Source organism: Haliotis asinina, chromosome 4 (assembly GCF_037392515.1).
Source record: "Haliotis asinina isolate JCU_RB_2024 chromosome 4, JCU_Hal_asi_v2, whole genome shotgun sequence".
Taxonomy (NCBI): Eukaryota; Metazoa; Mollusca; class Gastropoda; order Lepetellida; family Haliotidae; genus Haliotis; species Haliotis asinina.
The window spans coordinates 70,176,097-70,199,483 of NC_090283.1; the positions used below are offsets into that span (position 1 = coordinate 70,176,097).

General features: G+C 42.1%; 1 protein-coding gene across 1 annotated transcript; it reads left to right on the forward strand.

Moving 5' to 3' along the window:
* Window positions 1-163: 163 nt before the first annotated feature.
* On the forward strand, window positions 164-21,983 carry LOC137282683 (uncharacterized). Its single transcript, XM_067814469.1, has 4 exons — window positions 164-188; window positions 6,368-6,652; window positions 7,363-7,581; window positions 20,727-21,983. The coding sequence occupies exons 2-4, from the start codon at window positions 6,376-6,378 to the stop codon at window positions 20,951-20,953; spliced, it is 723 nt and encodes a 240-aa protein (XP_067670570.1). The 5' UTR covers window positions 164-188; window positions 6,368-6,375; the 3' UTR covers window positions 20,954-21,983.
* Window positions 21,984-23,387: the final 1,404 nt, after the last annotated feature.

Below are 23,387 nucleotides of genomic sequence, written 5' to 3' on the forward strand. Positions count from 1 at the left end.
TTGGTTTATACGCCAGTTAGCGAGAGTCAGAATCTCGTTACAACGAGACTTGACGGAGACGAGATATATGTGATGGTCTCTTTGTTGTGACAGGCTACTCATGACGTACACACGGTCACCGGGAATTTAAAGGAAGAAGACAGTTGATGTGAATCAGTTTAACTGTGGATTGGCTACACTACGGACAGGTATGCTTCACAGTCCCTTTATGTCATTTGACATTTTTATTCGTATCTAACTGGTGCACATTATCAAACATTTGGGTTCCTTGTCGTTTTACTCATCGGTATTCCAGCTACACTACCCATCAAATATTTGGAATCACCCATTCAAAGGTAACCACTAGCTTCAGTCAGATACAAGTTGTTGTTCTAAACAGTTGTTGTTTTACGCCTCATTCAGCAGTATTCCAGCTACACTACCCATCAAATATTTGGAATCACCCATTTAAAGGTAACCACTCGCTTCAGTCAGATACAAGTTGTTGTTCTAAACAGTTGTTGTTTTACGCCTCATTCAGCAGTATTCCAGCTACACTACCCATCAAATATTTGGAATCACCCATTTAAAGGTAACCACTCGCTTCAGTCAGATACAAGTTGTTGTTCTAAACAGTTGTTGTTTTACGCCTCATTCAGCAGTATTCCAGCTACACTACCCATCAAATGTTTAGAATCACTGGCTAAAAGGTAGCATCAGTCAACTGTTCTAAAGTGAATTTTGCAAAATATTCCGTACTGTCACACAAGTAATGTTTACACATGAAGTGATGTATTGCAAAACAAATTCGTAAATTTGAGAAAAACGATTGAGGTCAGTAAATGATGAAAATTGGTGTATTATAACAAACGTACAGCAAAACGTAGCTGTTCACATGTGCGATATTCGAACATACTGTTCAGTACTTTGATACATGATCCACGTGAAATATATCTGCATAAAGTTTGCAGTTGGCTTCCCAAAGTTAGTGGTGAAATCAATCTTCGATGCAATAGCATATAAATGCCCTTCAAAGACTATATAGTGAGTGCTTAAAATGACTTTTGCTGGGCAGTGTATATAACGGCTTATATTTTCAAGGAACAAGTTGACGTGTCATGAAATAACCACAGACAGTGACAACTGGCTGTAACCTTTCACATTGCAATTAGGTAAACTTAAATTAAAAATCTGATATATATGGGGAGTTTCCAAAATGAGAAAACATAATATGCAAATTCTGATGCTGACGTAGAAAACTGACAACTTATATTGTTTTTGGAGTCATAACTTCAGAAATTTGGAGCATGAATATATTGTGGTCTGTTTTTAGAATATGTGACAAAGTGTGACCCCTAAGTCATGCGGCTTTCAAAACAAACTTGCCAATCAAAACTGCTGTGGGGGAACAATTGAAGGTATGATGTTGAGTGCAAACAAACATTACAGATCAGAGATCGAATTGCTAATGTCATGACGTTTGATTGAAAAGATTATGCATTTCTTCTAAAGTCCCCCATGATTAGTTGCCAATGGTTACCACATCAACCAGGTGTTCGTGTTATGTAATGATGGACGTATAGGGGGCGTTGTAGTGACATCTGCCATGACGTTAGTGGTGAATTTAACGTTTACGTCAAGTCATGTTTGTCACAGAGAGAAAAGAGACATGTCAGGGCACTGATAGGAAAGACATATGCTTCAGTTTTAAGGGGATCTTAAGCGTCAGTTAAGTGTGTACGTGGATCGACAGTATATATATGTCAAAAATATTTAGGTAGAAACGTTTTTGAGGTGACTAATTATGAAGAGGGCCTTGAGCATGTATTGGTTGCGAGGATATAAGTATCCTAGTATAATGATAACAATAATCGGGCTTTGATTTTGCTTGCTCAGGTCACAAACCCAATTTAAAGGTATGTTGATTTAGCAGGTATTATATGTTTTCAGTGAGCGTGTACTGAATACATCAAGTCACTTGATGTTGTGGTCACCGATCACTTGATCAGTGGTATACAGGCGTACTCTGTGTCAGGAGAGATAGGTTCCACTACAATCTATTTCTTTTTCATAGTTGAATTGTCTGTAGAAGTTTAATATTTCGCGTCTGTACTCGAGCCTTGTATGAATGCAAAAGGGGCTGTGAGTTAGCCCAATGGGTAAAGCGTTCGCTCCTTAGGAAGTATACTCCCAAATAGAAAAAAAATCCTTTAAAAAATATAGTTTATTCAGAATGCAAGTGTTCTATCAAAAGTTTCCAAACGCGACTGTGAGAAAGTATAATGATTATTTTTCCAGATATTAAAAATTATCGACATGTGTGACATGTCTAAAATACTGAATACATTCCGTCCGACAGTCTGTCTTTTGCGAAGTATATATACCGAATACCTTCCAGCAAAGCCATGAAAGACAATAAATCTGCCTGTTTCTATTTTTTGTAGTAAGGCCACGTGCACGCACGAATGCATAAATACATAGCCCTGCAAACGTCATCCCCCGTTATCCCGACACGTGTTATACCCAGGATATATGTCAGCATGGCATGTTATAAATACATCCCAACTCTGACAGCAGCCTCTGCAGCAAAATGACGACTGAGGAAGTGTACGCACTACTGATAATGCATTTGACTGTCTTGACGTATTGAACGAGGGGCATGACAGGGTGATGGCTACGGCCCTGTTTTATCTATTGTTATACGAGTAATTGTTCATTCCGTCCCAGTACTGCTTGAGGTAAGGGTCTTAATTCTACTCCCTTTCTTTACTCAAAGAGAATATAATTTTCTTTAATTGTGTTTCAATCTTTCTGTGCGTTTGTTATGCTTATGTATTATTTTTCTACTTTGGTGAGAGAGTGAGTTGGATTCTAATACGATATCTCTCTTCAGGGATTTCAACAACCTTATAAACGTCTGCCTAGATTAACTCTTAGTCCCTGTATATACATATTTGTTTATAGTAAACCCATTAAGACCCATTGAATTTGGAAAGGACCTCTTGTGAATTGTGAGTGTCCTGAACCAGAAGAAATCTATACTTTCTTCATTTAGGGCTTTAGCATTGCAGGGAGAGCTAGGCTGTAAGGAAAATAATGTGGTTCAGGGACTGTGAGAGACTACATTGCAGGGAGAGCTAGGCTGCGGGGAAAATAATGTGGTTCAGGGACTGTGAGACAGACTACCTTGCAGGGAGGGCTAGACTGTAAGGAAAATAATGTGGTTCAGGGACTGTGAGAGACTACATTGCAGGGAGGGCTAGACTGTAAGGAAAATAATGTGGTTCAGGGACTGTGAGAGACTACATTGCAGGGAGGGCTAGGCTGTAAGGAAAATAATGTGGTTCAGGGACTGTGAGAGACTACATTGCAGGGAGGGCTAGGCTGTAAGGAAAATAATGTGTTTCAGGGACTGTGAGACAGACTACATTGCAGGGAGAGCTAGGCTGTAAGGAAAATAATGTGGTTCAGGGACTGTGAGACAGACTACATTGCAGGGAGGGCTAGGCTGTAAGGAAAATAATGTGGTTCAGGGACTGTGAGACAGACTACATTGCAGGGAGGGCTAGGCTGTAAGGAAAATAATGTGGTTCAGGGACTGTGAGAGACTACATTGCAGGGAGAGCTAGACTGTAAGGAAAATAATGTGGTTCAGGGACTGTGAGACAGACTACATTGCAGGGAGGGCTAGGCTGTAAGGAAAATAATGTGGTTCAGGGACTGTGAGAGACTACATTGCAGGGAGGGCTAGACTGTAAGGAAAATAATGTGGTTCAGGGTCTGTGAGACAGACTACATTGCATAGAGGGCTAGGCTGCGGGGAAAATAATGTGGTTCAGGGACTGTGAGAGACTACATTGCAGGGAGGGCTAGGCTGTAAGGAAAATAATGTGGTTCAGGGACTGTGAGAGACTACATTGCAGGGAGGGCTAGGCTGTAAGGAAAATAATGTGGTTCAGGGACTGTGAGAGACTACATTGCAGGGAGAGCTAGGCTGCGGGGAAAATAATGTGATTCAGGGACTGTGAGACAGACTACCTTGCAGGGAGGGCTAGACTGTAAGGAAAATAATGTGGTTCAGGGACTGTGAGAGACTACATTGCAGGGAGGGCTAGACTGTAAGGAAAATAATGTGGTTCAGGGACTGTGAGAGACTACATTGCAGGGAGGGCTAGACTGTAAGGAAAATAATGTGGTTCAGGGACTGTGAGAGACTACATTGCAGGGAGGGCTAGGCTGTAAGGAAAATAATGTGGTTCAGGGACTGTGAGACAGACTACATTGCAGGGAGGGCTAGGCTGTAAGGAAAATAATGTGGTTCAGGGACTGTGAGACAGACTACATTGCAGGAAGGGCTAGACTGTAAGGAAAATAATGTGGTTCAGGGACTGTGAGAGACTACATTGCAGGGAGGGCTAGACTGTAAGGAAAATAATGTGGTTCAGGGACTGTGTGAGACTACATTGCAGGGAGGGCTAGACTGTAAGGAAAATAATGTGGTTCAGGGACTGTGAGAGACTACATTGCAGGGAGGGCTAGGCTGTAAGGAAAATAATGTGGTTCAGGGACTGTGAGACAGACTACATTGCAGGGAGGGCTAGGCTGTAAGGAAAATAATGTGGTTCAGGGACTGTGAGACAGACTACATTGCAGGAAGGGCTAGACTGTAAGGAAAATAATGTGTTTCAGGGACTGTGAGAGACTACATTGCAGGGAGGGCTAGGCTGTAAGGAAAATAATGTGGTTCAGGGACTGTGAGACAGACTACATTGCAGGAAGGGCTAGGCTGTAAGGAAAATAATGTGGTTCAGGGACTGTGAGACAGACTATATTGCAGGAAGGGCTAGGCTGTAAGGAAAATAATGTGGTTCAGGGACTGTGAGAGACTACATTGCAGGGAGGGCTAGGCTGTAAGGAAAATAATGTGGTTCAGGGACTGTGAGACAGTCTAGATCGCTAGATTGCTTTCCTTCAAAACCATGCTAACAGTTCTTGACAAAACTGAAATAGTCTTGAAACGGGCATTAAACCAAACACACTCTCTTAAAACAGTCAAGAGACAATACTGTACTGAGCGTATTTAGGGTTATGGAGCCATGCACCATACTATACTGGCAAGAACATGTACGTTTCGAGTTAGTGTGCAAACTATTGTTCAGTCATCATTATCTTTTGTAGTTGTCCGTACGTCAACGAATCGCGAGTCATTGTGAACTGCTGTTTTATTGGGAGCTCTCAGTAGCAACGGCAGGAGATATGCATGTGAGGCTTTGAACTCATTATCTCCATGGAATTTTGGGGGTTGTCATTATTCATTTTAAGACTGTCAGTACAAGACCGTTACCTAGACGTAAACTAAACCTGATAATGACGTGGCCTTAATGTTATCAATGTCGTAGGTGTGTCCGACCCATACATTTGACTCTGGTAATGCTAAACCAAGCTCAAATTTTGCAGACATTTTCTACTCCCACAACAAGATCTTAACACAATGCGTTCTACTTGAACTGGTGCAGATGATACCGTTTACAATAACTTTCAGTGGCTGTACATTCATCAGCCTGAAAAAGGATATCTAGCATGTGTCTAGTGCATTGTATTCATTCATTGTTTGTGAGACAGCATATTTCTGCAGACATGAAAGTGACTAGTGACTATCTGTTGATGGAGATGAAAGGAGTGGTTGTCGCACCACTGTCAGCAGTATCGCCAGCTGAAAAGGCTAACACAGTGAAAACATCGGCGTGCTCCTGTCTATGTCACTGATAGGGTGGAGAAAAGTGATCCAATACAGTCAAATATTTATTCTTAGGAATACGTTAATCCAACACAAGTGTGAACCCTCACATGCCATAAGGACCTCACAATATATATCTGTCATGGGTGAATTGGGAAGACTACACACCTGCACATGTCAAAGGTTTTCGGTACCTTTGCAGTCTAGATCAGCAACTCTCCAGATTCATCATCTCAAAGACTTTAGGTTCTAAACATTGCTTCACGAATAAAAACATCAATTATAGCCACAAGTTAAAAGATCCAGGAAGGTTCCCAGCTGGAATCATATCAAGCAGAATATTAAGTCGTAAGGTGTTACTCACTTGGCTCAGACATGTCACCGTATCCAAGCTGTGTAGATCCTGAACATTTTTGTTCATAAAAAAGTATAATTTTACGTCTATGAAATTAGCAATACACATACATTCATGTTTAAATAATCTATATTATACTGAACAGCAAAAGAACGCAAACATCGTTAAAGTAAACGTTCATGAATCTCATATAAATAAGCATTCGTGTTTATGTTTTCCATTTAAAAACTTGAAAAAAAACAGAGTTGCGTTTCTTTTGCTGCTGAGTATATATCATTTTCCTTTCTTGCTTTCAGAACGAGACATGGGTCCTGTAACACAACTGATAGTCCTGATCTTGACCCAATGTTTCTCGGGTGTCACGAGTTTTGTCGGTGAAATGCCAATGTTTGTCTACATGTGCGCAGAGGAAGGGGTGTACCCTCGTTACAACCCTTGGGACTGTGGGGCGTACATCATGTGTAACACTGGCAAGGCCTATCCGTTTCAGTGTCCCCCCGGGACGGTGTATAGCAGAGCAAATGGTCTGTGTGATTGGCCCCACAAGGTGGACCTTAGGCATTGCTCTAACAATCCTCTGGGTAAGATCATAATGTTTCAGGAGTAGCTGGGGGTGTGGGTAGCCTGGTGGCCAAAGCGGTCACTCGTCACGCAGAATGCTTGGGTTCGATTCTCCACAAAAATAGACCGGAAATCTTAAACCACATTGTTTTTACCTAGCCACAGCATTGCTATGACAAAAAAGGGGAATAGTCGTGGTCACAATGACGACACCCCAAATTAATGAAAGGTTGTAAATTCAGTTTATTTCCAAGTGGATAGGGATTTTTATAATGCACGTTAAAACCCTGTGTATGGCACAGGGACCAGTGTTATTGCCTGGCTGCCATAGCAGACAATGGAATAACGTGTAATGATGATTTAATGATAATTTTGTTGCTGGCTTATATGTTCATCGGTCACACAAGTTTTGTAAGTCGTGTCTTGTGCAAATATGACGTGTCACAGTGCGAGTGTGTGAGTTTAGTTTTACGTCGCGCTCAGCAATATTCCAGCTATATGGCGGAGGTCTGTCAAGACCAGTCCAAACTCCATTACAACCCTCGGCCATATATCTAGGATGTGGTCGAGTGCGGCATTAAACAACATGCAATCAAATCCCGTGGGGTTCACCATCATGCTTATACCTAAAGTGATCTGATCATCATTAAAGCATATTGTGACAGTTTGATAGTCACTCAATATCTTTACGTCTTTATGTATACTTTTCTTTAACATTTTCATACCACAGGTCGATTCGATCACATGTGTAAATGGAATCCAAGTGCAAAACTGCCAAGTCAACTGAGCTGTTCCCAGTATTTCGACTGTTCCCAGTCTACCAGTAGCGTCGAGTACGTCAAATACGTTATGGAGTGTCCGTACCCGCAGCTTTTCTCAGATGTCCATGGAAGATGTTTGCACTTCAAATTGGTGCAGTGTGGCAAGAGACCCATGCCCGTGGCTCCATGTAAGTAGATTTTCTTCCTGACATTATCTTATACAGAGCATATTATATGAGTGTCTATGTCTTACTATGTTTAAGACACGAGTACCTAAATGTTGGTACTTCCGGAGCAGGCACGAGTGTATGTATGTTATGGGCACGAATATAATGCTCTGTTTATTACCGAAGTCGTTACTGTGAAAAAATAAACCCAAATCTACTTTCAGACATGGGCTGTCTACCCACTGTCACGTAGAACGCAACGTCATAAAAACCGTGACGTCAGGACATTGTTCGTGACGTCACGTTACCATGACAAAGTGATACTTTGCCCTAGGGCATCGTATGAACAATATGAATCCCGATATGTTCGCCGTCGTATGTAATAAAAGTATGTATTAAGATTTATGCATATGTGTTGTTTAAGCTGCAGCTAGTGAAAAGGCGACAAAACCCTTTTCAATTTCATTTGAAAGCAACGTCTTGTGTACTATTCCGGATATGTCACGAGCATGTGTTTATGATAGAAAGATACAAACTAGTTTATTGACGTGTCCCGTGGCAAACAATTATCATGTTAGAATCTTACAAAATTCACATAAAAATGTAGACTACCTGGACCTATGAGAAACTATAATTACTTAGAATCCACATAAAAATGTTGAACTTGTTAATACAAGACTAAAACATTAAAGTATTACTATACATACTGATAATTATTTAAGTGCGTGTTTTATGAAACACTGACGAAACAGAGATGGGGACAAGTGCAAACGGCTTGGCGATTGTTTCTCATGAAAACATGCGGGCACGTATGGTGAGGTCTCCTCAGGAGATGCTGGAACAGAGGATTCGTACCACATTTTATCGATCAGCGTGTACTTTGAATTCGCTCGATTTCCGTCATCTCTTCCGAGAGCACTAAGTTTAAGCTAAAAGTTCAGTTAGCGGGAAGTTAACAATACGAAGATGCAATTTGAAACAGGGATGCAACGCTGCATCTGTCATGTACCTGCAGCCGATATGTGTATATGCATCAGGTATACAGATGCAGGCATAATGGATATACACGTGTGCATGCATCGTATGTCCACAAATGCCCATGCGTCATGCATGTGAGTTCATGCGTCATAGGTATACGAGGAGATATCAAAACATTTCAGTCTAAATTACTTCTGCCAAGTGCATGACAACAGTAACTGTATAAAATTGAAGATATCTTTATATCATGCACATAAACATAATACTGACATGCATGTTTCCGGTCACGTGACATCTTACCACATGTACCCCTATTCAAACGGCAGAAATGGATAAACGTGAGTACAGAGCCATCATAAAGTTTTCTGTCCTCGAGGAACACCCACAGAAACACATCGAAGAAGCCTTGACAGCAGTACGAGTACTCCATGGGAGTCAGTACCTGTACTGCTGTCAGTCGTACCTGTATCAGGGATACAAATAAGAGGGTAGATAAATAAGTACGCAGACCGACTGTATTCTCGATGTCCAATGTTTGAAAACACATTTTGTTTTGATGGAATCTTCAGCAAAGTCATACCCAAATTTCACATATGTGTGTAATGTTGTTAACGAGTCATCACAACACATTACGTAAAATATGTCTACAAAACTCCAGAAAAAGAAAAACGATCTATCATTTGGTACCTCATGGATAATGGTATCCCCTCAGACTATATCATATGAAATGTGTTCAGTATAGTATTGGATGACATCGCGTCATAACCAACAGTCACAGATTTGGATTGCTTAATTCATTTGTAGTTGGAGGCTGTTTTTAAGCACACACACATTTTAATCTTCCTAAAACATTGTGTCCAGGTATTTAAGCTGGTACTGTTTACAATATATTGTGAGCTGACATTTGTGTGACCATTTAGTGTTTAGTTGGCTCCTGGCACCATGTATGAATAGTGGAAACGTTAGAATGAGTTATGTTCTTATGCTGACGTCATCAGAAAAGGGATGGATGGTATCTCTCAAACATGTTCTTTCAGGCAACACGAAGGAGAGGGGGTCACTTTTAATTGTTCTTTTAAATTGCTGTTTTATTAACTTTAATATCAAAGTGTTATTCTGGGGGGAATTCTATCAATCTCAAACACACAAAATATTTCTTGCATATTTTGTTTCCTGCAGTTTGTGATGCATTTATTGTAGATTTTGCGTTGTTAGGGGGTACCAAGTTTAAAGGTCAAACAAAATGAGGATTGTGAGACTGGAACATAGCAAAACCAAGATGCTTTAGAATCACAGATAATATGTCGAAATATAAAGCATAAATATAACTGCATTTGTGTCGTTTTCTTGATGATTCTACGATTTTTGATCGCATCTCGCATGCATCATAGGTATCGCGCCGCATGCGAAAAAGGGAATTAATATGAGTAAAACAAACGCTCTTTGTTATCTATTCACCCATCCTTGTCTGGTCGACATTTCCTTACGGTCATACTATCGCGAGTCTGTCATAGACCACGGTCCTAAATCAACGGTAGACATAGAGGCCGGCATGCGTTGTTGTGGTCACGCATGTCCATGTTTACTCAAATAATAAATCTACACCATTATAACTCCCGGAAGTCTCAATAATACGTCACGCGTGATTTTTATATGACGCCCTCTGTTCAAGATAGGTGGACATTGGGTTCAACAGGTAACGCTATACCACATGACGTAATGCCATTTGTGAAATGTAATCTGAGCACTGATTGGTGCAGACAGCTTCTGATTTTGATTTTGATTTTGATGAAATAGGTTAGAAAGATTACAAATAAAGAACTGATATCCATATACAGTGCATCCGGGTTACAATGTTCCTGGTTATAATGCCACCCTGGATATAATGCCACCCTCGATATAATGCCATGTCTTTGTCAGAACGGACTTCCTATCCATATAATACCCTGGATATAATGCCATGTTTTTGTCAGAACGGATTCCCTGCCCATATAGTACCCTGGGTATAATGCCACCCGGGATATATAGCCATTTGCCAGAGTGTTTTTTTCTTTTTAACAAAGGTCATTTTCAAAATCAATTTCCCCTGGCTATAATAATGCTAATTACACTAGCTGCATGTAGTATGCATACCTTAATTAGTTAGCTGACCCGACTCAAATTAATTGACCCAACTCATTAATGCTTTAAGTGCGTCATTCACAGATGATGGAGAAACCCATAGTGAACACACCCGATGGTGTCTAAATACAGGACTTCTAACGCTTTGACGGGTTTTTTTCGAAAACTTTCTAGTTGTACCCGTATATGAGACATTACTTATAATTGCTCTGGTGGCGATTTGGTGGCAAACGGGGCGGTTTTTAAGTAAGTAAAATTAAAATTAAGATGGAAAACAATTGTGTCTGTTAACTTTAAAAGCATAAAAAATTTGAATGAAACTCGTGGTGACTCTGGTAGAACAGGGGTGCGCCACACACTCTCACACACACCCCACCCCAACCATCACCCTGTCACACCCACACCCTCTTCTGTCCTGCAAGTTTCCTGAAAACGTTTTCTCAATAGTGTGCACCCCAACTTACTTTAAAATATAGTCATCCAGTCACATTATGATAGCAAAGATAGTAAAGTGCTACAACATCGAACTACGTGGAGCATTGTTTTAAACAGTAGGAAAAAACCCTCGAGTTTGCTCGGCTCTCTCCGCCTTATTCCGCAAGAGGAGTTTCTGTTCCTCTGGACTTTGAAAAATACTTCTGATCTAAAAATAGGAACTTGGGTAATTTGTTTTTCTCAGCATTCTCTGTAATAAACCTCTAATGTACAAAAATGGTCGAAACAGATTTATCATGTACAGAGCTTGGGTTGTCTTCGCTTGTTTTGAGCATAAACTAAAAGTGTAATGTCACACTCGAAAATGATTTTCTGCATGATTATCACAAAACGACCAAAAACCCTCCCAATGCAGCAGACCATGATCGCTCGATTCCTACCTCTATAATTCAGCCTCATAATTCAAATATTCATATTATCTGGTATGGATTTCAACGTCTGAAACATATGCTTAGGAAACAAATAAGGGAACATCACTTCATGGCAGTTCTCCTTTATTTATTCTCAGATTTCTTACCACAGCATTACTGAAAGGTGATGACGACAAGTTGAAGATATTAAAGGGACGTTTGAATTTGTTTCTCTCAGCATGTTTCATTACAGCCCAGTGAAAGCCATTTAACTCTAGGTAAGTAAACTATCGGGCAAAAGAAAGTTATCACCAACTTTAATTGGCTCAACAGTTAAAACAGTAGCGTATATGAGATTTCAGATAACTGATGTATTGACAGAAATCATTTTCTGATAATTCGAATGAAAATTCATTGTCATGTTATTTTGTATTCTCCCGCAATACACGAAGAAAGAGTCAAGGGGTCCGATGTAAATATTACACGAATCACAGTTCTTTCAAAAAGGTCATAAAGAGTCATTTTATGGCACAAAAATCAAGAAACACTTCATCAATGTGACTCCCCTGGGCGTCAATACACGCCAACACACGCCTCCTCATTGACGTCGTCAGACGGCGGATAACGTCAACAGGAATCCTGTTCCATAGGTTCAATAGAGTCTGTTCGAGTTCCTGTCGGTTCACTGGAGGTGGAACATGCTGTCTCAACTGACGATCAAGGTGATCCCACAGATGTTCAATGGGGTTCATGTCTGGAGAACACGCTGGCCAAGGCAATACGTTGACGTTAACATTGTTGAGGTACTCTCGAACAATCCTGGCGGTGTGAGGCCTTGCGTTGTCGTGCTGCAAAAGTAACCCTCTTGGCTGCTGTTGAATAAAGGGCACCTCAACAGGTCTCAACACTTCATCCATGTATCGCTGACCAGTCAAATTTCCACGGATGATAACCAACGGTGTTGTCACCTGGCCACAAATGCCACCCCACCTCCAACTGGTTGAACTTCTCTGACGTAGTTCGGTGCCAGTCGCTCGCCCCTTCGTCGAAAAACTCTAACCCTGCCATCGTTGCTGAAGAGACAGAACCGACTTTCATCTGTAAAGGGCACCCTTTCCCAGTCGCGTCGCTGCCACCGACACACAGTTCATGCCCATCGCAGTCTGCGTTCACGGTGTTGACGGGTCAAGGCCATTCCACTAAAGGATCGGTAGGCTCGTATCCCGGCTACACGAAGTCGCCGAAGGACAGTTCGCCTGCTGATGGCATGCCCTAGTGCCGTCGCCGCCGTTGACGTCGCCGTCACGAATCTGTTCCGGGGGTGAATCTGTCGGATGTAGCGGTCTTCGGCTGGTGTTACCACTCTCGGGCTTCCCGATCTTGGTCAGTCTTGAGTCTGAGCTGTCTGCCGGTAGCGGTTTAGCAACTTGCTGATGGTGACCTGGCTGCAGTTAAGGTTCTTGCCAGGTGACGTTGAGAAGTCCGCATATTCGCCGTACCAAATGCTCTGTCTCGTTGCGCCAGTGTAAGTCTGGGCATATTGTTGATAGGTTTTTGCTAACTGTATGCTTGTTCTGTCCAACGTCGGTATTTATGCTACAATCATGCACGTGCATTTCGACCAATGTCCCGAAGACACGTTTTTCATGTTTTGCAAAACGCATGATTTGAAATGCTGCGTTCGGGAAGCTGTGTTGTTCTTGGGAACATTTGCATTTGGGCGAATATTTTCTACTTGGGATCAAACCTGTTTCCATCTTTCTCTTTTTATACAACTAATTTAAAAGTGATAACTTTCTTTTGTCCGGTAGTTTATAAAGACTGTGGGCACTCACTTAAAAATTGAAACATGGTACTAGTTTCTTTGGCGGGCTGTTTAGTGATAATGACCATGTTTATTTCGAGGGAGGCTGTCGAGTGTGGGGCCTCCAGCCTGATATACGTGTTACGTCACATGACCGTGTTAGACAGGGTGATGATGTGAACTGTCAGATGACGTCATAAAGATTTGCCAAGGATTAATTGTTCTACATGGAGAACTGCACTGTTTACCAAGACGACTCTGCACTGGGTTAGTGACCACGTCACAAATATCTGCAGACGTTCTAATTAGACTTTCTATATGTGGATATTGTTTATTTAAACAATTGTGGTGACGTCACGCGAATGTAGTCCGATGTGATTCTGGGGTTTGGCTAGCGAAGTCTAGACCAAACCTCCTCAATTTTGGTGTCGCTTTTGCGGGAACGGTCAAGCTGAGTTTAGTATTCCTCAATATACTCTCAATACACAAGAAAAACAAAGAAATGGGAGTCGTCGTAAGATGCCGTAGTCATGATAGAACTGTAAAGAATGAATAATAATAATAAGAAGAAGGGGCGAGAAAGGGATGTTGCGGGTGCAAGGATCAACTTCTTGTACAGAAAATGATTTTGGAAGAGGATAAAACGTATCACCGCAACCTCCCCATGTGATGGATTGACCACAAAAAGCATATGACTCTGTCCCTCACGAATGGATTCTGAAGTCTCATCAGTGCATTGACCTCCCTGGGCGACTACTTGATTTACTCAAGTCTTTAATGAGTTGCTGGTCGACTCAACTTGAGATGTACTCACAAGGGCAGGTGCAGACTTCGGAATCTATTCCAATCAGAAGGGGAATATTTCAGGGGGACTCCTTCAGTCCTTTGCTTTTTTGTTTATCTCTAAATCCTTTGAGTTTTCTGCTCAATAGGGAGGAGGGTTACCATCCCGGGCCTCCTCAGCACAGATCCCCAACACCTCTTACTCATCTCCTCTACATGGATGACATCGAGCTCCTTGCCAAAGGAGATACCAATTTGAAAGAACAGGTTCTCCTTGTCGAGTCCTTTTCTAGTGATATTGGCATGACATTTGGACTCGACAAATGTAATACTCATCCTTTGAAACGTGGCAAGGTAACTAATGATGGATCGGTCAAGTTACAAGAGGGGGAGGGGGGGGGGAGTTATTGAGCATCTTGTGGAAGATCTTGGAATGCAAGTTCGAGACAAGCTCCAGAATGCCCAGATTCAAGATAAACTTCGGGCCGAGTATAAATCTCGTTTAAAGAAAATCTGGAGTTCCGAGCTAAATGCTCGAAACAAGGTCAAAGCCACCAATACCTTTGCTGTGCCAGTCCTCTCCTATTCCTTCGGAGTAGTCGATTGGACAAAACAAAACATCCAGGGTCTTGCCCGCCTGACCAGGAGGATCATGTCTGATAACAGAGCACACCACCCTCGTTCATCTCTTAATCGTTTATACATGCCAATCAATTCTGGAGGTCGGGGTTTGATTAATGTGGAAGCTCTTCATGACAGAGTTTTATTGTGTACTTTTGCACATATTTATCGGATGATCCTCTGGTGATGCATGTCAAGACTCATGATGAAAGCAAGGAATTCCACAGCTATTTTAAGCGTGCCAAGGTTGTTGGACACAATCTGAAATTTGAAGTTGATTTTGTTGATGGCGATGTACTGCTGGACGGTACAGAGATGGGAGTAAACCAGGTGAAGTCCTTTACCAAATCTGCCCAGAGTCGGTCCTTTGTGGAGAAGCTGTCTGAGAAACCATTGCATAGTATTTACATGCAGTGTGTGGAACAGAACAGCAATCCAAGCGACTCCTTCGCCTGGATGAAGTCGGCTGGCCTCAAATGTGAAACTGAGGGCTTCCTTTTTGCTGCTCAGGACCAGTCACTTCCCACTCGCAATCGCCAGAATGTTATTCTTAAAGAAAATATCAATATGAAATGTCGGCTTTGCAATCAATTTACAGAGACTGTCCAACACCTTGTCAGTGGATGCCCTTCCTTGGCACAAACAGCATATCTTAAAAGACATGATGGCATGGCTCGCTGCTTTTACTATCGTCTCCGCAATGCCTGTGGCTTTGACCCCGAGGTCCATCCATGGTACAACCCTGAACATGTCCAGGGCGTCCTGGAAAATGATGCTTTCAAACTTCTCTGGAATAAGTCAATATACAGCCTGAGACGAATTCCAGCCAACAAACCTGATCTTGTCCTTTTTGATAAAGCCAATGAAATTATTTATATCATAGAATTTTCTGTCCCTTTTGACAGCAATGTGATTGGCAAGATTCAGGAAAAGCATGATAAATATGCGGACCTCGCCTTTGAAATGTCTCGCTTGTATCCCAAGTACACTGCCGTCAGGCTCCCCATTGTTCTCGGTGCCCTTGGTTTGGTACCTCCTGATCTCTTGGCGCAGATGTGGAGAGTGCCCGGTTTCTCCACCGGGAGCACAGCCCTTCTGACAATCTGGGTAATGCAGAAGGCTGCAGTGTTCGGGAGCCTCCATATTGAGGCGTTGAGCAAATACTTTTTTTTTGGAAGCAGGCGCTATATAAATTCATTATTATTTTTTTACAGATTAAAAATTGAAATGCAGCAGAGAGGGTTCGGGTGATCCTGGCACAGTCAGGCTGGTCAAGCTCATCATCAGCTCAGGGCCCTCGCCCCCTCTACACACAGCCCAGACAGCGAATGGGACTTCTCCCAGGAAACACTGCCTAGTCGAACCCACCAAGAACTTTCCGGAGAATATGAAGGCTCCCCAACACTGCAGCCTTCTGCATTACCCAGATTGTCAAAAGGGCTGTGCTCCCGGTGGAGAACCCGGGTACTCTCCTGATCTGCGCCAAGAGATCAGGAGGTACCAAACCAAGGGCACCGAGAACAATGGGGAGCCTGACGACAGTGTACTTGGGATGCAAGCGAGACATTTCAAAGGCGAGGTCCGCATATTTATCATGCTTTTCCTGAATCTTGCCAATCACATTGCTGTCAAAAGGGACAGAAAATTCAATGATATAAATAATTTCATTGGCTTTATCAAAAAGGACAAGATCAGGTTTGTTGGCTGGAATTCGTCTCAGGCTGTATATTGCCCTATTCCAGAGAAGTTTGTAGTTGGCATTTTCCAGGACGCCCTGGACATGTTCAGGGTCGTACCATGGATGGACCTCGGAGTCAAAGCCACAGGCATGGCGGAGACGATAATAAAAGCAGCGAGCCATGCCATCATGTCTTTTAAGATATGCTGTTTGTGCCAAGGAAGGGCATCCACTGACAAGGTGTTGGACAGTCTCTGTAAATTGATTGCAAAGCCGACATTTCATATTGATATTTTCTTTAAGAATAACATTCTGGCGATTGCGAGTGGGAAGTGACTGGTCCTGAGCAGCAAAAAGGAAGCCCTCAGTTTCACATTTGAGACCAGCCGACTTCATCCAGGCGAAGGAGTCGCTTGGATTGCTGTTCTGTTCCACACACTGCATATACACTCGATGCAATGGTTTCTCAGACAGCTTCTCCACAAAGGACCGACTCTGGGCAGACTTGGTGAAGGACTTCACCTGGTTTACTCCCATCACTCTACCGTCCAGCAGTACATCGCCATCAACAAAATCAATTTCAAATTTCAGATTGTGTCCAACAACCCTGGCACGCTTAAAATAGCTGTGGAATTCCTTGCTTTCATCATGAGTCTTGACATGCATCACCAGAGGATCACGCGATAAATAAATATGTGCAAAAGTACACAATAAAACTCTGTCATGAAGAGCTTCCACATTAATCAAACCCCGACCTCCAGAATTGATTGGCATATATAAACGATTAACAGACGAACGAGGGTGGTGTGCTCTGTTATCTGACATGATCCTTCTGGTCAGGCGGTCAAGACCCTGGATGTCTTGTTTTGTCCAATCAACTACTCCAAAGGAATAGGAGAGGACTGGCACAGCAAAAGTATTGGTGGCTTTGACTTTGTTTCGAGCATTTAGCTCGGAGCTCCAGATTTTCTTTAAACGAGATTTATACTCGGCCCGAAGTTTATCTTGAATCTGGGCATTCTGGAGCTTGTCTCGAACTTGCATTCCAAGATAGGTGTAGGCCTGATCTTCCACAAGATGCTCAATAACTCCTCCCCCTTGTAACTTGACCGATCCATCATTAGTTACCTTGCCACGTTTCAAATGAAGAGTATTACATTTGTCGAGTCCAAATGTCATGCCAATATCATTAGAAAAGGACTCGACAAGGAGAACCTGTTCTTTCAAATTGGTATCTCCTTTGGCAAGGAGCTCGATGTCATCCATGTAGAGAAGATGAGTAAGAGGTGTTGGAGATCTGTGCTGAGGAGGTCCGGGATGGTACCCTTCCTCCCTATTGAGCAGAAAACTCAAAGGATTTAGAGACAGACAAAAAAGCAATGGACTGAAGGAGTCCCCCTGAAATATTCCCCTTCTGATTGGAATAGATTCCGAAGTCTGCACCTCTCCTTGCGAGTACATCTCAAGTTGAGTCGACCAGCAACTCATTAAAGACTTGAGTAAATCAAGTAGTCGCTCAGGGAGGTCAATACACTGAAGAGACTTCAGAATCCATTCGTGAGGGACAGAGTCGTATGCCTTTTTGTAGTCTATCCAGCACATGGAGAGGTTGCGGTGGTATGTTTTATCCTCTTCCAAAATCATTTTCTGTACAAGAAGTTGATCCTTGCACCCCCAACATCCCTCTCTCGCCCCCTTCTGCTCTCTGTAAATTATCTCATTGGATTATTATTATTATTATTATATTCTCCGGAAAGTTCTTGGTGGGTTCGACTAGGCAGTGTTTCCTGGGAGAAGTCCCATTCGCTGTCTGGGCTGTGTGTAGAGGGGGCGAGGGCCCTGAGCTGATGATGAGCCTCACCGGCCTGACTGTGCCAGGATCACCCGAACCCTCTCTGCTGCATATCAATCTTAATCTGTAAAAGAATAATAACAATGAATAAGGCACATAAAACAAACATTATATTTACAAGATGGCACATAATTCGTTTTAAAAATATGACAAAGTCTTAATAATCTTAACGTTCCAATTACACATTACTTCCTTTTAATTTATCAAAGACTGGTAATAATACTCATAACTCAAACCTTCACCTTGAGCTGATAAAGCATTACAGTTTAACAGAATTCATTCCCGATAAGCCTAGAGTTACACTTAGTACGCAATCTTTCTTAACGAGGATATATTAATATCGTCCCTTTTCCATTGGTAAACTGTGGTCGCTTATTCTAAAATATGACATTGTTTATGAACGTTTTCATTCGATGTTGCTCAAAACATGGGTCAAGGATTAAATTAATCACTATGATCATTTGTTTTTGTAAAAGTAAAAATGCTCTCATTATGCAAATTAAAACAATCATAACAGAGAGGGTTGCTCGAGATGGGATTTTTTCTATTTTTCCTCGAGGAGGGGGTGGGGGACGGGGATGGAATTTAGTGTGTAAGCGGGTTTCCTTTTGCTGTTTACGTCTTTGTTTGAATTAATGCATGTGAACAAAACTCAGTCACGCACGAAACGCACTACTCACACACAGATACTTCAACACGAGTTTCTATAGCTATCCCATGTTACAGTATAGAAGGTACGAATATTACGAGAAAAGTTACGAGATCTTAAGCTTACGAGGGCTTTGTGAAACGGATCCCGGGGCCTAGATTTTCGAAGCTCTCTTAGCACTAAGGTAGTCCTACATTAACATCAGCTTACGACTATCTTAGCGCTAAGAGAGCTTCGAAAGTCTAGACCCAGGGTCCCAGCCACCGTGGCCGATGTCCCATGTTCGTAAATGGTTCACGAACCAATAAATATTATGGCTAGTTACAGCAATGGAATGTTGTCACTGTCTGTAGCGAGACGTGTGTCTCACTATTGTATGCACATGTAATTATTGTTGAGCGTTGAGATGCTGATGTATTACTTCTGTCCATCTTCTTCACTGCACGTGTAGATCTCCGGTAATGAAGTATCTCATTGCGTTGATCCATGTCCTGCTGGGGTAATCCTCCAGATATATCACAGGACTGTCTCCCCTCGTTATGGGTTAGAGGTAAACGAAACATCTTACGTGTTTATAGATGTTAATACGTATTCTGTTCGTAAGAATAGTATTCTTTTTGTTAGTCCTTTTCCTTGTGCCTTACCACGAGTTTAGTTGTGAGAGTATGTTTAAATTCATCTCAATGAATTTTACTACTGATTAGCATCTATCCATATATATGTTAAGCAATTCTCAATAGTAAAATACATTGTCTTGCACCTGCTATCTGTGGTACGCTGAATAGTTCCTTCTATAGATATACACACTGCGTTTTCTTAATATGGCGCCGCTAGGGTTATAATGGAATATCATTCATTCACTTTCTCACTAATTATCCCCCGCAACGTGTTTTGCGGTGGGTATTTAAATGCACCCCGTCCGTCCGTCCGTGCACATTTATCTTTTCAGGAGTAGAACTCCGTTCAATATTTCTTCACCAGACTTGACACATAGATTGGTCTAGTGGTCTAGTGGTGTACTGGTGGCTTTCGGTAGTTTTGGAATTCTGAGAAAAATATTTTGGGCGTTTCCATGGCAACAAGTGTGACTTAGACTGAAACTGGAGGTAATGCGGGGGATATTGATGACTGTGTCTTCTTGTACTAATTACACGCCAGCTAACCTGTTCACACACTCACTCGCCAGCTAACCTGCTCACACACTCACTCGCAAGCTCACTCTCCTTTTCCGACCTGCATATCTGGGCCTCCTTTCACAAAACATAAAGGTGATCGTAAGTAACTAAGTGGAGCAGGGATCAAGGTTAACCTTAGTGAAGGTTGCTTCGTGAATGGAGCCTCTGCTCACTTCCTGTCTACTCGTAATTGCACTCACAAACTTGTCCGCTCACCCACTCACTCACTCACTCACTCACTCGCAATCGTTTTCCAACCTACCTGCACAGTTCTTGTCTACTCACCCTTTCGCTCACAAACTAGCCAAACTAGATCAGTCGCGCTCTCACTCACAAACTAAACCGCGTACTCGCTCTGAGTCGTCTTCCAGCCAGGATACCTGCTCCGTTCTTGTGTACTGGTCCTGTCACTCAGTCACAAACTAGCCTAGTCGCCCTCTCACTCACTCACAACCTCACCCGCTCATTCACTCACTCTCAATCGTTTTCCAACCTGCAGATCTGCTAAGTTCCTATCTACTGTCCTTCACTCACTCACTGTTCTTATCCTGTCACTCACTCACAAACTATCCCAGTCGCCCGTTCACGCACTCGTTCACGCACGCCTCTCACAAGCTAGCCCACTCACTCGCCCGCTCACTCACTAACTCTCTGTTCCAGGCGATTATATCCAGTACCAGCAGATGTGTCCTGACCCCCGCACATGTGCTCCCTGTCACCAACGTCACCCCAGCTGCTCCGGGCTCGTGGACGGCTACCACCCTGTCACATCCTCGCGGAACCACTATATGTATTGTGACTCCGGTCGGACGCTGAGTATAGGGCAATGTCCAGCTCACCAGATCTACTCCAGGGCGACAGGGCGATGTTCTGCAGGAATCCAGTAAAGCCATATTGCTTTTTTCAGATCATATATGTATATATACAACCGGTGAATTTGTGTTCTACAACACTCATTGTATACACTCATATGTAATATAATTATGTGCAAGGTTCTGTGACACATTGAACCCGTGCTGCTGCGTTAAAACATACCAAAAGGGAAATATACTGAACAGCAAAAGAAACGCAACTCTGGCTTTTTGACAAGTCTTTAAATAATAGACATAAACATGAAAGCTCACTTTTATGAGATTTCATTTTTTCCCCGGAAATTGCGTTTCTTTTGTTGTTTGACTTACTTTTGGATTTCGTGTACTGACATCAAAGGTCATGGCAACAAAAGATATGAAGATGTTTCCTTTCAAAGAAGTCAGTATGTCACCGTTGTCTTCCAAATTCTAAATGGTTTTACTCTTTCCACCTCTTAGTTATTGGAAATATTGCACAAAAACTGCAGAAATTAACGTGAGATAAAAAAACACTGATAATTGATGAAATGTATTGCAAGCCAAACTAGCTAAAACACAGATAAGCATTCACGGGACGTTTCAAAGTGAAAAGCAGCGTAAACACATATTTCACAAACACACACAAATATAGAACGAAATTGCTGTGTAATATATATCTACCTTAAACATTTCATTTCATTTTTCTTGATTCTCATTTAGGGGCGGTGGGATCAACCCCAGTTGTTAAAGCGTTCGCTCGTCACGCCGAAGACACGGGTTCTGTTTCTAACATGGGTACAATGTGTGAACCCCATTACTTGTGTACCCCTCCGTGATGTTGCTGGAATATTGCTAAAAGTGGTATAAGACATCACTCACTCACTCACTCACTCACTCGATTTTCATTCCATTTAGTGGGCTTCTAAGTGTACACTTTTCTGTGCTTTTCTGTTTCCACTTTATAAGTTCTTTTTGGAACTAAGTGTAATAGTTCGAAAGAAGTCAAGTCGTGCCTGAAAAATGTGGTCATGCGTCACATTGTAAATCACTGACAAAGACATCCATGATATCATGATATAAATACATCATGATATCATATCCATCACCTTCATGTATAAGTCACATCTGTTAATAATATCCCGGGTGGAAGGGTGGGTGGTAGTAGGGGGCGCTAGTTGAGGGGTGCTTGGTTGTGTTTGGTGGGGGAAGTGGGGCGTGTATCATCCGTCACGTGTAGAATACAGTCTGTCAAAACTTTGTGTTTCTATGACTATGTTTTCCTTGTTATTGTCATCACCACTTGGGCAGTGTCAATAAAGAGATGACAAGGATTATTTTCTTAAAAAATGAAACTTTAACAAGATTTACCTGATTTATTTGTTTTGTTTTTTGTGGTGGTGGGAGGTGGTTTGCGTTTCACAGTATGGGAGCATTGTGGGTGTTGTGTATCAAGTGACCCCTGATTCACGTTACACAGTATGGCAGTATTGCAAATGTTGTGTATCACAAGATTCGTGGTTCACGTTTCACAGTATGGCAGTATTGCAGGTGTTGTATATCACGTGACCCGTGTTTACGTAAGAACGGTGACGTAAGGGGTGATAACAGCAATAGCGGAAAGTATGCTAAAGTATTCATAAATATATGTGTTACCCACCTACCGGCTACTAAAAAAGGCATGGAATTTGTGTTACTACACAAATACTAGGCCATTCAAGACTTATTTTTGTATCGACAAGCACGATTATAATTAGGAAATAAAGTTCTCTCTACCGAACTGGTTCAACAGCTGTGCTGCGCTGCGTCCATAACGCATGCGCAGTGAATAGGTTCGCGGAGCTTGAAACAGTATGCATGCCCAGCGTCTGAGGTCGTGAGCAGTAGTCTAATCTTGGTTGTGTACACAAACAAGTAAATAATCTACTCGTTACGTAAAAAAAATTGTTGATTGTGGTAAGTAGTCTCTGTCGCATAGAAAGCTCAGTGTCTGGTTTATTCACACCTATATGTCTGTCTGCCTGTCTGCTAAAGACAACATGCAATACACAGCTTCAATCATTGACCACGTGCAATTTGACTATACGGCATAAAGAAAATAAGTTGATTTATAGCTCGTGCACCCGAGTCCCGTGTCTGCCACATTATGTAATTAGGCACGTGTGATACACATGACATGTTTTTATGTCTGTGGGTTGCAAACAAACTACATTCATTTTTTTCGGATGACTTGATCTGACGGAAACTGGTGCAAACTCTTGTCAGTTTCAAGTCCTGTTTTGTACTTGGACGAATGACCGATTCCAGCCACGCAGTAGTTTACCATCTCTACTGACATGATTTTTTATTGGATCGAGCGCAAATTCAGAGAACATGTATTTTCCAAACCCAACATCTCTATATACATTCTTCATGGATAACGACTTCTTTTAGTGTATATGATTGTGTTTGACAACAGTAAATGAATCCATACTGAAACGACGCATCAAGTACA

Excerpts from the sequence above, each read along its gene's own strand:
- LOC137282683 (XM_067814469.1), top strand. The coding sequence starts at position 6,376 with ATGGGTCCTGTAACACAACTGATAGTCCTGATCTTGACCCAATGTTTC. Across the intron at positions 6,653-7,362 it reads TTGCTCTAACAATCCTCTGG|GTCGATTCGATCACATGTGT; the intron begins GTAAGATCATAA and ends TTCATACCACAG. Across the intron at positions 7,582-20,726 it reads ACCCATGCCCGTGGCTCCAT|GCGATTATATCCAGTACCAG; the intron begins GTAAGTAGATTT and ends TCTCTGTTCCAG.